General features: G+C 36.1%; 1 protein-coding gene across 1 annotated transcript in view; it reads right to left on the bottom strand.

Annotated features, from left to right (window-relative positions):
• The window catches only part of MPP7 (MAGUK p55 scaffold protein 7), a 268,281-nt gene that overhangs the window by 69,493 nt on the left and 181,949 nt on the right, over window positions 1–16,839 (bottom strand). The window contains exon 7 of the mRNA XM_020990515.2: window positions 4,090–4,171. Coding sequence (XP_020846174.1) covers window positions 4,090–4,171 — 82 coding nt within the window. The remainder of the gene's footprint in view (window positions 1–4,089; window positions 4,172–16,839) is intronic.

The following is a 16,839-nucleotide window of genomic DNA, read 5'->3' on the forward strand; positions in this document are numbered from 1 at the left end:
AGCAGTGACCACACCTCTCCTGGGATAATACCACCTTGGAAGCACCAAAAACTTTTAACTCCTAGAAATAGATCTGAAAACAGCTGCACAAAAAAGCCTGAAACTTGAGGCAGTGCCTCCTCAACCTCAGGTAAGCAGAGCTCAACTTTAATCTAAAGTTCAAAGTGAAGAAATAGGTTGAGAAAATGAGAGAATAACAAAAAAATAATTTGACCATAAAAAGCTACCATGATGGTTGGGAAGTCTAAGACATAGTCTTAAAAGAAGACAACTATGTAAAAACAGCTACAACTAAAGCTTCTAAGAATAATGCTAATTGGACCCAAGGCCAGGAAGAATTCTGAGAAAAGTTAAAGAGATAAAAGTGGCAGAGCAAAAATTGGGAAAGAAATGACAGCAAAGTAAGAAAATTATGAAAAGGGGAATTAATAGCTTGGTAAAAGAGGCACAAAGAAAAGTGAAGAAAATATGATATCTTGAAAAACTGGCCTAATAGTAAAAGAGGCACAAAAATTTATTGAAGAAAAGAACTTCTTTAAAAGCAGAATAGGTCAAATGGAAAAGAAGGTACAAAAATACACTGAAGAAGAGAATTCCTTTAAAAGCAGACTAGGCCAAATGGAAGAAAAGGTACAAAAGCCCACTGAAAAAAATAATTTCTTAAAAGTTAGAATTGGGCAAATGGAAGCTAATGTTTCCCTGAGACATCAAGAAACAATAAAACAAAGTCAAAAGAATGAAAAAGTTGAGGAAAATGTGAAATATTTCATCAGAAAAAAAACTGATGTGAAAAACAGACTGAGGAGATGTAATTTAAAAATTACTGAACTACCTAAAAGCCATGATCAAAAAAGGAGCCTCGACATCATCTTTCAAGAAACTATCAAGAAAAACTGCTAAAATATCTTGGTTCCAAAGGGTAAAATAGAAATGGAAAGAATCCTCTGATCACATCCTGAAAGAGACCTCAAAATGAAAACCAGGAATATTATAGCCAAATTCCAGAACTCCCATATCAAGGAGAAAATACTGCAAGCAACCAGAAACAAACAATTAAATACCATAGAGCCACAGTCAGATTCACACAAGATTTAGGAGCTACCATTTTAAAAGAGTAAAAGATTTGGAATATGACATTCTGGAAAGCAAAGGAGCTAGGATTACAACCAAGAATCACATACCCAGCAAAATTGAGTATAATCCTTCAGAGGAAAAAATATTTAATGAAACAGAGGACTTCCAAGTATTCCTGATAAAAAGAAAAGGGCTGAGGGGCAGCTAGGTGGTGCAGCAGATAGAGCACCAGCCCTGAAGTCAGAAGACCTGAGTTCAAATCTGGCCTCAGACCAAACACTTGACACTTACTAGCTGTGTGACCCTGGGCAAGTCACTTAATCCCAGTTGCCTAAAAAAAAATAAAAAGAAAAGAACTGAAAAGAAAATTCAACATTCAAAAAGACTCAAGAGAAGAATAAAGAGGTAAACATGAAAGAGTAATAATTAGGGACTCAATAAAGTCAAACTACTTACATTCCTAGATAGGAAAATGATACTTGTAACTCCTATAAGAACGTTATTATTATTAGCACAGTTAAGAGGAGTCTACCTAGACACAGGGCATAGGTGTGAGTAGATTATGTTAGGATGATCTCCCCCCCCACCAAAAAAAAGGATGGGTGAAAAAGAAAGATGGACTGGGAGAAGGGGGAAGAGAGAGGAAGAATGGGGAAATTTATCTCACAAAAAAGAAGTGTGCAAGTAAGAGCTTTTATAGTGGATGGGAAAATGGGGTAAGGTACATAGGTGGGAGCGGTGGCAGGCAATATTTGAACTTCACTTTGATCAGAATATATACACATATGTGTATACATACATACACAGATATAAAAATATATACAGGTATACGTACACACACATATACATACACATATATGCATGCACTCAGTTGGATACAGAAATCTACCCTACCCAATAGTGAAATAGGAGGATAAGGGGTTAAGAGATTGGGAGGGAGAATAACAAAAAGGGCAGATTAAGGGAGGCAGTGATCAAAAGTAAAACAGACTTTTGAGGAGGGACAGGATAAAAAAAGAAAGAGAGAAGGATAATCAGAAGAAAATAAGATGGAGAGGAATTTATAAAGTTAATAATCATAACTGTGAATTTGAAAGTGAATGGGAGGAGCTCACCCATAAAATGGTAACAGACAGTAATGGATTAGAAACCATAATCTAATAATACATTGTATACAAGACATACACTTGAAACAGAATGGCACACACAGAGCTAAAATAAAGAGCTGTAGCAGAATCTGGTGGGTTTCAACTGGAGTAAAAAACAAAGAGGTAGCAATCACGATCTTGGACAAAACAAAAGCAAAAACAGACCTAATTAAAAAATAAGCAGGAAAACTACATGTTGCTAATAGGTACCACAAACAATGAAGTAATATAAAAAAGTTTTACAGCAAATTTCTTGGATAAAGGCTTTATTTCTCAAATATACAGGGAACTTAGTCAAATTTATAAAAATAGGAGCCATTACCCAATTGATAAATGATCCAAGCATGATATGAACAGTGTTCAGAAGAAGAAATCAAAGCTTTCTATAGTCATATGAAAAAAATTCTCTAAATCACTACTGATTAGAGAAAGGCAAATTAAAGTGATTCTGAGGTACTACCTCACTCCTAACAGAAATGACAAATGCTGGGAAGGATAAGGAAAAAACCAGGCATATTAAAAAACTCTAGATAAAGTAGTGAACTGGTCCAGCCATTCTGGGGAATAACTGGGAACTACACCCAAAGGGTTATAAAACTGTGCATATCCTTTGACCCAGTAATGCTACTATAAGATCTGTGCTCCAAAGATTAAAGAAAAAGGAAAGAACCTAATTATACAAAAATAGTTATCACAGCTCTTTTTGTGGTGACAAAGAATTAGAAATGGAGGGGATGCTTATCAACTGGGGAATGGCCAAGTAAGTTGTGACATATAATAGCGATGGAGTATTACTGTGCTATAATTAATGATGAGGGGTATGGTTTCAGAAAAACATGGCAAGAACTATATGAAACTGATGCAAACTGATATGAGCAGAATCAGAAGATCATTGTGCACAATAACAGCAATTTTATAATGATGATCAATTGTGAAAGACTTGGCTACTCTGATCAATACAATGATCCAACGCAATTTCAAAGGACACATGATGAGAACTGAGGTACCTGAGTGCAAACTGAAGTACAATTTTCTCACTTCATTTTTTCTTGGTGATATGGCTAATATGGAAATACATTTTGCATGATTTCACATATGCATAATTGATATGTTGTTTGCCTTTTCAGTGGATGGGAGACAGGCATGGGGGGCAGGAGGAAGAGAATCTGGAACTTAAAATTTAATAAGAAAAGAATGCTTTAAAATAAATAATACATTTTTAAAAGAGAGAGGGACAAAGGTACACCTTAAGTTGCCAACATGTCAGAAGTAAGACCAGACCAGAAATAGAGGCAGTAGCAGAAATAATAAAAATTGCACCATGGGCTTTAAGTAAAGGTTATTACAATTTCCTCTCTCCCTCTTTTAAAGGATTTAAAGAGATTGTATTCTTCAGATATTTGATTTTGTAAAAAAGTAATTTCCAGAAACATTGAAATATTTAAAGGATTAGAGAATGTTAGAGCATCTTGCATAGCACCATCATTTTAAAGACAAAAAACAGACCCACAGAGTTAAAACACCTTAAACAAGGTTAGAGAGATAAGAAGCAGTCTCAAGATTTGACCCCAAAGTTTCTTACTCCTAGCAGCAATGCATGCTGCCTTACACACTTGGGATGATTTCACAAAGAAAGATCTTTAAGTGTTGTGAAGGTTGATCATCCTTTATTTATATATAGTTTGGGAATAAGCAATGGAAGAAAAAAGAGACACTAATATGATCTGATTCAAAACGATTCCTAAATCATTTCCACATTTCAGTTGTCATTTCTTTGATTATCTATGCTGATAACACAGATGTATTATGTAAATGCTATACCTAAAACAATATACTTTATCTTAGTTTCACTTATATGAAATCTTACCACTTCTATCTGCAGCTCCTCCTCTCATAATTCTAGCCACAACGATTGCTCCAGTATTCTCGTCCTTCTTAATTGTGGCTCCCTAAAGACAAACCAAAAATATGGGGAAGGTAAAGATACAGGAGAAAAAAACAACACTTAAAAATAAGTCCATTTGTATAGAAAAAACTAAATGAATATAAAGAAAAATTATAGTCTTAGTCAAAAATAAGAATGTTATCTGTTACTAATAGTTTAATAACTATGACATTAATTTTATATATCGTGATCACTAACAATGAAAACCTGCATCTCTTAAATCCATCTTCTGGATTTATAAAAGCAATTTGTAGATATTCTTTTTAATCTATACATTAATATACTCATTTTTATATTTTTGTTGTGCTTCTAAAATACATTTTATTGATTCCTTTTATCTTTCCAACACTGCTATTTCAAGCCCTCCTGCATCCAGACTGAAGCTTTCCCTTGTGAAAAAGAAAAATAATAAAGAATAAACCTCCCATTCAGTGGTTACATCTAAAAAAGTATACAATATTATGTCCTATTAGTCTTCTGCCTCTTTGATGTTAAGTGAGGGGGGAGGTTTCACTATCTGCTCTCCTAGGTTTTCACTGGCTTTTCAATTACTCAAAATTCAATTTTCATTTGGTAGTCTTTAAATTTGTATCATTGTGTATTTTTTCCCTCATTTAGCTTATTTTGCTCTGTATTAGTTCACAAATATTCCCATGTCACTCTGAATTCCTATTTATTATTTCTTATGGTATAATAATGTCTCATTACATTAACATGCTATAGCTTTTTTGGTCATTCCCAATTATTGGGCACCTGACTTATTTTCAGGTCTTTGAGCATTGCTTTGAATATAGACTTTTATTTCTGTCTATGACTTCCTTGGATTATATAAGCAGTAGTAAAATTTCTGGGTCAAAGGACACTGACAAATTAGTCTCTTTTCTTGCAATGACTGAAATTGGCATTCAGAGTGGTTGGACCTTTTCAAATCTCTACCAACAGAACATCAGTGTGACTGTTTTTCCATAGTCCCTCCAACGTTGACTTTTCTCTTCTTTTTTCATCTGTGCCAATTTGAATTGAATGGTGTAGAAAGTTGTTTTAATCACCCCCCCTTTTTTTTTTTTAGTATTACTGATTTGGACCATGTTTTCATATGGTTATTTAAAATTTACAATTCTTATGAAAATTTCATGTTCTTTGACCACTCATCTACCAGGGAATGATTCTCTTAGTAATCTTTATTTGTTTCAATTCATTATATACTTTTCATGTTGGGATCTTATAGGTGATATTTGGTAATAAGTATTTTGTTCATCTTGCCATTTCTTTTCTGATTCTATCTTCACTACTTTTATTTCTTCAAAAGCTTATTACTTTCATGTAATAAAATTTGTCATTTTTTATGATTTCTTCTACCACTTATTTTAATTAAGAAAAGTAGCCATAGTTGTGAAATGTACTTGGTTCTACAATTTTTTATGGTACAATCTTTAAATTCAGGCTATGTAGCCATTTTGAGCTTTTTGAGTTATATCACAGAAGACACTGATTGAACCAAATTTTTGCCAAACTACTTCCCAGTTTTTCCAGCAGTTCTTTTTATTAACTAAAGAAGTCCTTCAATAATCAATTTATTTTGATATTGATGGCCTCTGTTTCTTGCTTATCTGGTCTGTTCCTCTGATCTATTTCCAAGCTTTTGTTTTATTTTGTTTGCTTTACCAGTACCAAATACTTTTGATGACTGACTGATTCCCTAGTTGATAAATGGTCAAAGGAGATGAACAGGCAGTTTTCAGAAAAGGAAATCAAAGCTATCTATAGCCATATAAAAATACTCTAAATCTACTTATTAGAGAAATCCATATTAAAACAACTCTGAGGTACCACCTCATACCTATCAGAAATGACAAATGTTTGAGGAAATTCAGAAAAATAGAGTCATTAATGCATTGCTGGTAGAGTTGTGAATTGGTTCAGCTATTCTGGAGAACAACTTGGAGCTGTGCCCAAAGGGCCATAAAACTGTGCATACCCTCAGATGCTACAACACCACTACTAGGTCTGTACCCCAAACAGATCAAAGGAAAATGAAAAGGACCTATATGTACAGAAATATTTATAGCAGTCCTTTTTGTGGTGGTAAAGACTTGGAAAGAGAGGGGATCCTCATCAACTAGGGAATGGCTGAACAAGTTGTGATAGATGATCATGACGGAGTATTACTGTGCTACAAGAAATGATGAGGGGGGTAGTTTCAGAAAAACTTGAGAAGACTGATGTGAAATGATGCAAACTGAAGTGAGTAGAAGCAGGAAAACAATGTATATGATAACAGCAATATTGTAACAATGATCAATTGTGTCATACTTAGCTGCTCTATCAATGCAGTGATCCAAGATTATTCCAAATGACTCAAGCTGAAAAATGTTATCTGCCTCCAGAAAGAGACTGATGAACTGAGTCAAGATTAAAGCACAGTTTTTTCATTTTCTTTGTTTCTTGCTTTTTTTTTAAACAATATAGCTGATTCGGAATTATGATTTGCATGAATTGCTTGCCTTCTTTATGCATGGAGAAGGCACAGGAAGGACAAAGAGAATGTGAAACTCAAAAAATGTTTAAAGTTTATAATAAATAATACTTTTTTTAAGGAAAGTATTTATTTTGCCTATTACATTATATTTTATTTATTTTTTAAAATTTATTTATTTTGTTTTAAACATTCATTTCCACATTATTTTGAGTTCCAAATTTTCTCCCCCTCTCCCCCCTCCCCCCACCCCAAGATGGTGTGCATTCTGAATACCTCTTCCCCTAATTTGCCCTCCATTCTATCACACACACCCCCTTCTCTTATCCCTTTCCTCTTCTATTTTCCTGTAGGGCAGGATAGATTTCTATACCCCATTGCCTGTATATCTTATTTCCCAGTTGCATGTAAAAACAATTTTTAACATTTGTTTTTAAAGCTTTGGGTCCAAATATTCTGATTCTTTACTGTAGAAGCTGATAAATATTGTGTTATCCTGATTGTGTTTGCACAATACTTGAATTGTTTCTTTCTGGCTGCTTGCAATATTTTCTCCTTGACCTGGGAACTCTGGAATTTGGCAACAATATTCCTAGGAGTTTTCCTTTGGGGATCTCTTTTAGGAGGTGATTGGTAGATTCTTTCTATTTCTTTTTTACCTTCTGGTTCTAGAATATCAGGGCAGTTTTCCTTGATAATTTCTTGAAAGATGATATTTAGGCTCTTTTTTTTATCATGGCTTCAGATGGTCCAATAATTGTTAAATTATCTCTCCATTGTCTATTTTCCAGGTCAGTTGTTCTTCCAATGAGATATTTCACACTGTCTTCTATTTTTTCATTCTTTTGGTTTTGTTTTATAATTTCTTGATTTCTCATAAATCATTAGCTTCCATTTGCTCCATTCCAATTTTTAAGGAATTATTTTCTTCAGTGAGCTTTTGGACTTCCTTTTCCATTTGGCCAATTTTGCTTTTTAAGGCATTCTTCTCCTCATTGGCTTTTTGGACCTCTTTGGCCATTTGGGTTAGGCGTTATTTATAGGCGTTTTAAGGCGTTATTTTCTTCGGGTCATCTTTAGCAAGCTATTGACTTGTTTTTCATGATTTTCTTGCATCACTCTCATTTCTCTTTTCAATTTTTCCTCTACTTCTCTTACTTGCTTCTCAAAATCCTTTTTGAGCTCTTCCATGGCCTGGGACCAATTCATATTTTTCTTGGAGGCTTTGGATGTGGGAGCTTTGACTTTGTTGTCTTCTTCTGGTTGTATGTTTTGATCTTCTTTGTCACCAAAGTAAGATTCTATGGTCTGACTCTTTTTGCGCCTTTGTTTGCTCATGGTCCCAGCCAATTACTTGAGTTATAAACTCTTTTCTTAAGGTAGGAATCTACTTCCAGTGTGGAGAATGTACTGTTCCAAACTTCAGGGGTTTTGTGTAGCTGTTTTCAGAGGTACTTCCAGGGACCTGTAAATTTTCAGTTCTTCCAAGGTGGTACAATCAAGGGCAAGGTGTTTACTCCTTTTCTAGCCTGGGCTCTGGTCTCTAAGTGACCATAAGCATTCTTTTCTGCCTTGGAACTCTGAGGAGGACTCCCTCTGCACTGCTGCCACAAGCTCCACCATGCCAAAGTTCCTCCTTACCCCAGGACTCTCATCCAGAACGGTGACCCAGATCCAAGTACAGGCAAAGCAAGAGAGCCCTGCCTCAGTGCCAGCAAAGAGAGATCCCTGCAATCCCCCTCTGATCAGCCACTTGATCCCTGGGCCAAGAGCTCCGGAAGCAGGGGTGCTGGGAGTGGAGCTGGGACTGGGTTTCTCTCTCACTGAGGTCTGACAGAGCTTTCCTACTTACCTAAGTTGTCCTTAACATTTGTGGGTTGAGAAGTCTGGAAATGGCCATAGCTGCCTATGATTCAGTCCCCTGGGGTGTGTTCCAGGTTTGCTGAGGCCTGGTCTTTGCCTGCCTGCCCACGCTAAACTGCACTCCTCTTCCAGCCTGGTGCAATAGAACTTTCCAATTAACCATCCAATTTGTCTTGGGCTGGAAATTTGTTTCACTCTGTATTTTTGTGGGTTCTGCTACTCTAGAATTTGTTTAGAGCCATTTTTACAGGTATTTGGAGGGGTCTGGGGGAGAGCTCAAGCAAGTCATTGCTTTTGTACCGCTTCCGATTAGTAACAATTTTTTTTAAATAAATATGTTCCTTTAAAATTTCATCTTATTAAAATTTACCACATTTCTTGGCTTCTAAGATCTCTCTAAAACTAGATATCAGTATTCAGTGTATTAATTATCTAAGTTTTGCCCTACCTGTACATTTGAAAAGCATGTTATCTCTTCCTTTATCCAGATCATTAATAAAAGTTATAAACAACACAAGGAGCAATACAGATCCCTGGGGAACTTTACTGGAGACTTGCTTCCAAGTTGACATGGAACTATCAATGGTTTAATCTTTGCGTTTAGACTAAAACTTGTTCTGAATTCATGTAACTGTATTATCATTTAGTTCAAATCTCTGCATCTTGTCTATATGAATGTGGTATTAGATATTCCATCAAACACTTTGCCTAAATATAAGCAGACTATATCTATAGTATTCCCCCTGCTCTACTGCTATAGTAGCACTGTCAAAAAAAGAAACAAAATTAGATTGGCATTATCTATTTGTGATGATGCCATGTTGGCCTTAATGATTATCGATAAAAAAGGATTAAATGCTTACTCTGTGTCAGCTAGATGCTAGGAATACAAAAACAAAAATGAAACAATTCTTGCCCTCAGGAAGCTAAAATTCTTTCGGGTGAAATGACATGATATTCTGAACATGTAGTCATATGGACAGTATATATAAGGACATGGAGATAGGATGTGTTGTACAAGGAACAAGTAATGTATAATCAACTGGGAAAGGTACGTAGGAGTCAGACTGTGAAGAATTTAAATTGACAAAAATAGGATTTTGTAGTTTATCCTGGAGGCAATGGAGCTTTTTGAATAGTGGAATGATAAATTCAGGACTTGTGCTTTAGGAATATCACTGTGACAACTATTTGAAGGATGAACTTGAGAGACTTGAGGCAAGAAGCTCCTGCCATAGTGCAGGTGAGAGGCAATGTGGGCTTGGACTAATGTGGTGGCTGGATAAGATAAGGGCTTCCTTTTCATAATAATTACCTTAAATTTTTACCCTCGAGATGTTCTCATGGCATTAGTAGGGTGGGTGATGTTATTCCTATCCCTAGCCACAGAATGGTTTACAGATGAGAATACTGAATGTTTAAGGGAGGTTAAATGAATAGACTGAAACCACACATTAAATTAATGGCAAAGTCAGGACTAGTACCATGTACTTGACTCCTTTAGCCTGGGGCTTTTAACATAACACTATGCTGCTGCCCACTTTGGAGAAGACTCTTAAATTCAGATAATAATAAAATAGGCTTGACAGATGGGTTACTTAAGTGTCTTTTCTTAGGCAATATACACAAGTGGCAATAGTATCTACTATCCTTGTGCTTTAGGATCAGGTAACTTCCTACTAGGCATAGAAATATTCTAATTTTCTGGCCTGAGGTAGGGAAAGAATCGTAAAGCAGGTTTTTCAACATTCTTGTTTTATGGAGCAAAGGCAAAGTCTGGATGCTCACAGGCTAACAAATGGAACTACTGGGCTGCACGAACAACACACACTAGCAGTTATTTTTTGGCAAGGAAATCTTGAAAAGGCATCCAAGAAACCAGTGAGAGTTTGGAAAAGTCATCCCACATTGCATCACAGTCCTGAAATACTGCCCTTTAGGTGGGGTAAAATTCACACCACAGTAGAAAGTGGGATTTTTCTAGAATTTGCCAATAATCACATTCCTATAATTAAAAAACAGGTATAATGAAACATAAAAGGACTAGCATGACCACTCTAGTAGACATATTTGTATATGTGGAATGCGTTTCCGTGGAATGCATTTCTGGCATAAGTCTACATTTGGCTACATTAATACTAAGATAACAAGTTGGCAGGCACCCTATTATTATGGTACAGAGGACAGATCACTGGACTTGGAATCTGCAAGACCTGAGTTCAAATCCTACCTCAGTTACTAGCCATGTGACCTTAGACAAGTCCTTCAACTTCTCTCAGTCTCAGTTTCCTCACCTGTAATTTGGAGATAATTATAGTATCTACCTTCACAGGATTGTTGTGAAGATTAAAAGTACTTTGCAAACCTTAAGGTGCTATATGAATGTTAGCTATTATTATTTATCACATAATCAAACAAACCAAAGATCTAAATGAACATCAAAACCAAATTTAAAAAAGGGAATGAGATGCTTTTCCTTATATCAAGAATTTAAACTGTGCTCAAATCAGTATAAAATAAAAAATCTACTACTCTGATGTAGCTAGTTCAGTGGATTTAAATCTGAAGTGATTTACAGAGACCTTTAACAAGCATAATCACTATCTATTAATGGTGTGTCACCACCCAAGACATAAAAGCTAATCTGTTAGGTGACTATGAAGCTCTAAAAGATCCTGACAAACTAGAACATTCTCTCACCATCTTCAATGCTTTTAGTACCTGCCTCACAGTCTCTCCTCTTCCACTCTGGCCCTCATACTTAGGGATTTCAACATACTTACTGATAGTTCCTCAAACATCTAACCTCCCAGTTCCTTAACTAATTGACTGAACATGTCCTATTCCTCCACCCCACTCCAAGCTACAAGATGGTCATAACTTTGATCCGGCTATCACCCCACAAATGGACCATTTCCATATGCATGAATCTAAAATTCTATTTTGTGATCACAATCTATTGTTATTCCAACTCTCTCTCTCTCTGCCTTGCAACCCCAAACCCTATTTTTCACCCTCATTGCGACTTCCAATTCTTTGACCTTTGGTTCCTTCCCAGGCCATCACTCCTACACTGGCTAGACTCTCCTCCCTTCATGATCATGCCCTTTTGGTGAACCAGTTTAACTCTACACTGGCTTCTTGTCTCAAGTTTCTTGCCCTCTTATATTTTGTACTGCCAAGCCTCAGCCTTGCATTATTCCCACCATCTGATGTCTTTGCTCCTCTTCTCATGCTGCTGAAAGTTGCTGGAGAAGATTATAAAATTGTGTTGACTGGGTCCGCTACAAATTTATGTTTATTACATAATCTCAACTGAGCCCTCACTGAAGCAAAGCAAGGCTTTTATGCTTTTCATAGATCCCTAATTAACTCACTATCCCACTCACCACAGCAGTTTTTCCAAATCTTTTCATTTTCAAACTTCCCATGGCTCCTCCACCTCACTCCTCTATCTGCACATTCCATTCTTCTCCAGCAGACTGCTCACTCTAACCCATGCCCACTCTCTCACTTATCTTAAACTGCCCCCTGTCTACTGGATGCTTCTCTACTGCTTAAAGATATGCCTATGTCTCCCTCATCCTCAAAACCTCCTCACTTGATCTGTCAATACCATATCGCTCTTCCCTTTTGCGGCTAAATGTTTGGAGGACTTTAACAATTGGTGCCACTATTTCCTTTCCTCTCATTCTCTTCTTAACTCTCTATGGTTTGGCTTCCAGCTTCATCCTCAACTGAAACTACTCTTTCCAAAGTTACCCCCAATCTCTTAAATGCCAAATCTAATGACCTTTTCTCAATTTTCATCTTTCTCACTTTCTCTGCAGCCTTTGGCACTGTTAATCACCTTCTCTCTAGATTTCCATAATACTACTCTATATTGGTTCCCCTCTTACCTGTCTGACCACTCCTTCTGAGTCTCCTTTCTGAATTTTCATCCAAGGTATTTGCACCAAACAACTGGGTGGGTATCTTGCAGGGCTCTGTCCTGAGCCCTCTTTTCCCTCTATGCTGTTTCCCTTGGTAATCTCATCTGCTCCCTTGGACTCAATCTCTATGCTGATGATTTTCAAATCTACTTCTACAGGTATACCTTCTCTCCTAACCTCCAAACTTGCATCTGTAATTGCCTAATGGACCTCTCAAACTGGATGTCCCACAGACATCTTATACTTAACATGTCCAAAACCAAACTCATTACCTTTTCCTCTAAACCTTCCTTTCTTCCAAATTTCCCTTTTATGTGGAGGTACTTCCATCCTCCCAGTCACCTAGGTTCAAAACCTAAATATCATACTCAATTTCTCACTCTCTCTTACCCCCCAATTTCCAAAATGTGACTAAGTACTGTTGAAGAGTACCTTTATAGCATCTTTCATTATGTACCTTCTCCTCTCCTCTCCTATGAACCTACTGCAGGTCCTCACCACTTCATGCTTGGACTATTGTAACGGCATTCAAGTTGGTCTCCCTGCCTCAAGTATCTCCCCAATCTAGTCTATCCTCTATTCATCTGTCAAATTCTTCTTCCTAAAGCTCAGGTCTGATCATGCCACCCCTCTTCCTCACCCTATTCAATAAACTCTAGTTTACCTTTAGTTTACTAAACTTTAATAAACTCTAGTTACCTTTAGAAACAAATACAAAATCTTCTTTTTGTCATTCAAAGCCCTTCATATCCCCTCCTACTTCTCCAGACTTCTTATACTTTACTCAGCCTCATGTACTCTGTAATCAAGTGACATTGACAAGTGTTCTATGTTGGGAATTCTCTTCCTCCTTATCTCTGTCATCTGGCTTCCTTCAAACACCAGCAAAAACCCATTTTCTTTTTATATATCTTATTTCCCCCCCCCAATTATATGTTAAAACAATTGTTAAATTTTTTAACTTTTTTTAAAGTTTCGAGTTCCAAATTCTATTCTTCCTTCCCTCCCTTCCCCTCAAGACAGTAAGCAATCAGATATAAGTTGTATATGTGCAATCATGTAAAACATTTCCATGTTAGCCATTTTGTACAAGAAGACTAGAATAAAAGAAAAAGAATGAAAGAAAGTGAAAAAAAGCATGCTTCAGACTGCATTCAAACAATATCGGTCCTTTCTCCAGAGGTGGATGGTATGCTTCATCAGTAATCCTTCGGAATTATCTTGGATCATTGTATTGTTGAGAACAGCTAAGTCATTCATAGTTATTCATCGAACAATATTGCTATTACTATGTATAATGTTCTCCTGGTTCTGTTCACTTCACTTTGTATCAGTTCATGTAAATCTTTCCAGAAAGAATCCATTTTCTACAAGAAGCCTTTCCTAAACCCCTTTATTGCTAATGCTTTCCATTTGTTGATTATCTCCAATTAATCCTGTGTATATCTTGTTCATACATAGTTGCTTTCATAATGTCTCCTCCATTAGACTATGAGCTTCTTGAAAGCAGTAACTGTCTTCTGTCTTCCTTTGTATATCCAGTACTAAACACAGTGCCTGGGACACAGTAGACACTTAATAAATATTACTTCTTGACTGACTGAATAATGGAATATTACTGCCATATAAGAAATTACAAACATAATAAATACAGAGAAGCACTGAAAGACTGACATGAACTGATGCAAAGTGGAAGCCAGCAGAGCCAGGAATACAATATAAAAGGTCGCAACAATGTAAGTGAACAACTATCAACAAACAACTGAAAAATGAAATTTCAAAATTACATAGAAACATAGCTCCAAAGACTCGATATAAGAAGACACCTCACCACATTACTTTGCTGAGGTATGGGGGGCAGGGATGTGTATTACATCAAACTTTTAAATTTACTGATACTTTGCTGATTTTTCCCTCTTCTTTCTCTTAAAAAGTTCTTTATGATAAAGGACAGCTTTCCAGGAGAGTGAAAGGGGAACCATGTGGGAGAAATTTAGGTAATATGAAAATAAAATATACCAAAAGCATGTATTTAAAAGGCATTTGATTTCCACTTTGTCATAGCGGACAGATGTAGCACCAATGGGTAAAAGTTGTAATCAAGTTTATTCAGGTTTAAAGTGAGGAAAAAATTCCTAACATTCAAGTACGTGAGACAGTGGTTTTTCCCTCTTCGGAGTTCTTCAGGCAAAGGTGGGTTTACTATTGTTGAATAGATGACTTCTGAGATTCCTTACAATTCTTACATTCCATGAAAGGCTAACATTGACTCATTCAATAAATAGTAACTGAGTACTAAACTATGTGCTCAGCATTTTGAGAGAAATATAGAAGACAGACCTTGGTGTCAGTGATTTTATAGTCTGGAGTTGACAGGAGAGGTCAAGTTCAATGAATTAGACGCTTAACCTCTCTACTTTTTATATATAGTCACAAATCTTTTCTTTTGCAAAAAAAAATAGCAAAATAGAAGACTGATATGTAAAATGAAATGCAAGAATTAAAATTTGCCTCAAATACTCAAAATAGGATTGCTTTGGGTTTCTGTACTACAGCAGACCACGAACATGCAATCTGAAATTGCAAATAAGTTTTGAAATACTTTTTCTGGGATTCTGTTTTAATCATTTCAATCAGGGGTGTCTAAATAATTTAATGAAAATACTAGTTTGGAAAATAGGAGACTTGGATTCTAGGCTCAGTCTTGCCATTAACCAGATGCATGTCCCTGGGCAAGTCCCTTATCTTCTTTATCCTGTTACTCAGCTATAAAATGGGGGAGTTGGACTAGAAGAACCTTCTGTAATTTAGTTATTTATACAGGGTGCATAGCTGAATAAAAAGTACTATAATATAACAGAAAGAATTATATCTGTTGAGTCAAAAGAACTATATCCTCCTTAGAGGCCTGGATTCTAGACAGGCAAATCACTTAACTTCATTGGACCAGTTTCCTCATTTGTGAAACAAGAAAGAGTTGAATTAGATAATATGTAAGGTCCATTTTAGATTTAGTTATGAACTCATATTCATATGCTATTAAGATGGACAAATCAATTGCTATGTAATTGTTTTAAGGGGTAGTGCCAAATGTAGTGAACCATTCGACAGCTGAGTAATTCTCACAGGTCACAACTGGATTAGTAATAATAAAGTTCAAGTATCAGGACTCTCCTCTGGGAGCATGAAGAGTTAAAGTATAACTTTCGATCACTGCATAAGTCTTTTTTGATGCCCTGAGATAGTAGTGTCATTCCTTCCAAACTACCACGGGTGTATTTTATATATGTACATTCTATGTATATTCTGTATACACACATGCACACAGAGGCTCACCCCGGATAGAAAGCATGTAACTCAAGAATAGGGACTGTTTGAAGCAGCTAGGTGGCACAGTGGATAGAGCTCTGGCCTTGGTTGGAGTCAGGAGGACCTGAGTTCAAATCCAGCCTCAGACACTTGACACTTACTAGCTGTGTGACCCTGGGCAAGTCTACTTAACCCTGACTGCCTCACAAAAAAGCAAAAAATAAAAGGAATAGAGACTTCTACTTCTGTCTCTGAATTCCCAGTATTCATTCCAAAATGTCTGGTATAGACTAACATTTAACAAATGTTTGATTGATTACTAATACAACTGGATTAAAAGGTAAAGACTGAAAACAATGGGGTAGGATCCTTAACGAGAACTTTGCTAAGAGAACGTGAAATTTATATTTTCATAATCATGAGCTCAAAATAATATTTTTGCAACTGAATAAAATTCCAGTTAATTGGAATTTCCATATCAGAGAAAGCCTTGGAGGACAGAAGGCAAGTACAATGAACTTAATGGAAGTGGCTACTCCAACCTAAAATGAATGCAAAAATGGTTAGACCTATAGATGATAAACACTTCCCTAGGACTGTGACAAAGGAATGAGGCACTGCATTACTCTGAAATCTTCATTATATAATGCCAACTACTGTTAATTTTCTTTTGGTACATTTTACACAGTAAATTACGAGAGGGGAACTGGTGCATATGTTTTAGTTATCCAATAGCATATCTGACCTGAGTAACACTTATTTTAAAAATATTCAGAAATTTTACATTTGTATACTTCCCACATAACATGCAACATTAAATTAGAATCCAAAATCCTTTGTGTCCAAAATTTCACTGTATAAATTACGGTTACCAGGAATGAAACATCAAAATATTATCTAGTTTTTAAAAACTAATTATAATGTTGCCAGTTTATATTTCTGGTATCTTCTTATGGCCCTGTAAAAATGGCCAAAAGATAAGAATCTATAGGACTGTGTGAAATTATTGGGGAATGGCAAATTAAAGTATACCAATGTAATGCTATATTATTGTGCTATATGAAATGACTAGTCAGAAAAATTCAGAGAAAC

Source organism: Phascolarctos cinereus, unplaced genomic scaffold, assembly GCF_003287225.1.
Source record: "Phascolarctos cinereus isolate Bilbo 61053 unplaced genomic scaffold, phaCin_HiC Scaffold_1;HRSCAF=81, whole genome shotgun sequence".
NCBI classification, from domain to species: Eukaryota; Metazoa; Chordata; class Mammalia; order Diprotodontia; family Phascolarctidae; genus Phascolarctos; species Phascolarctos cinereus.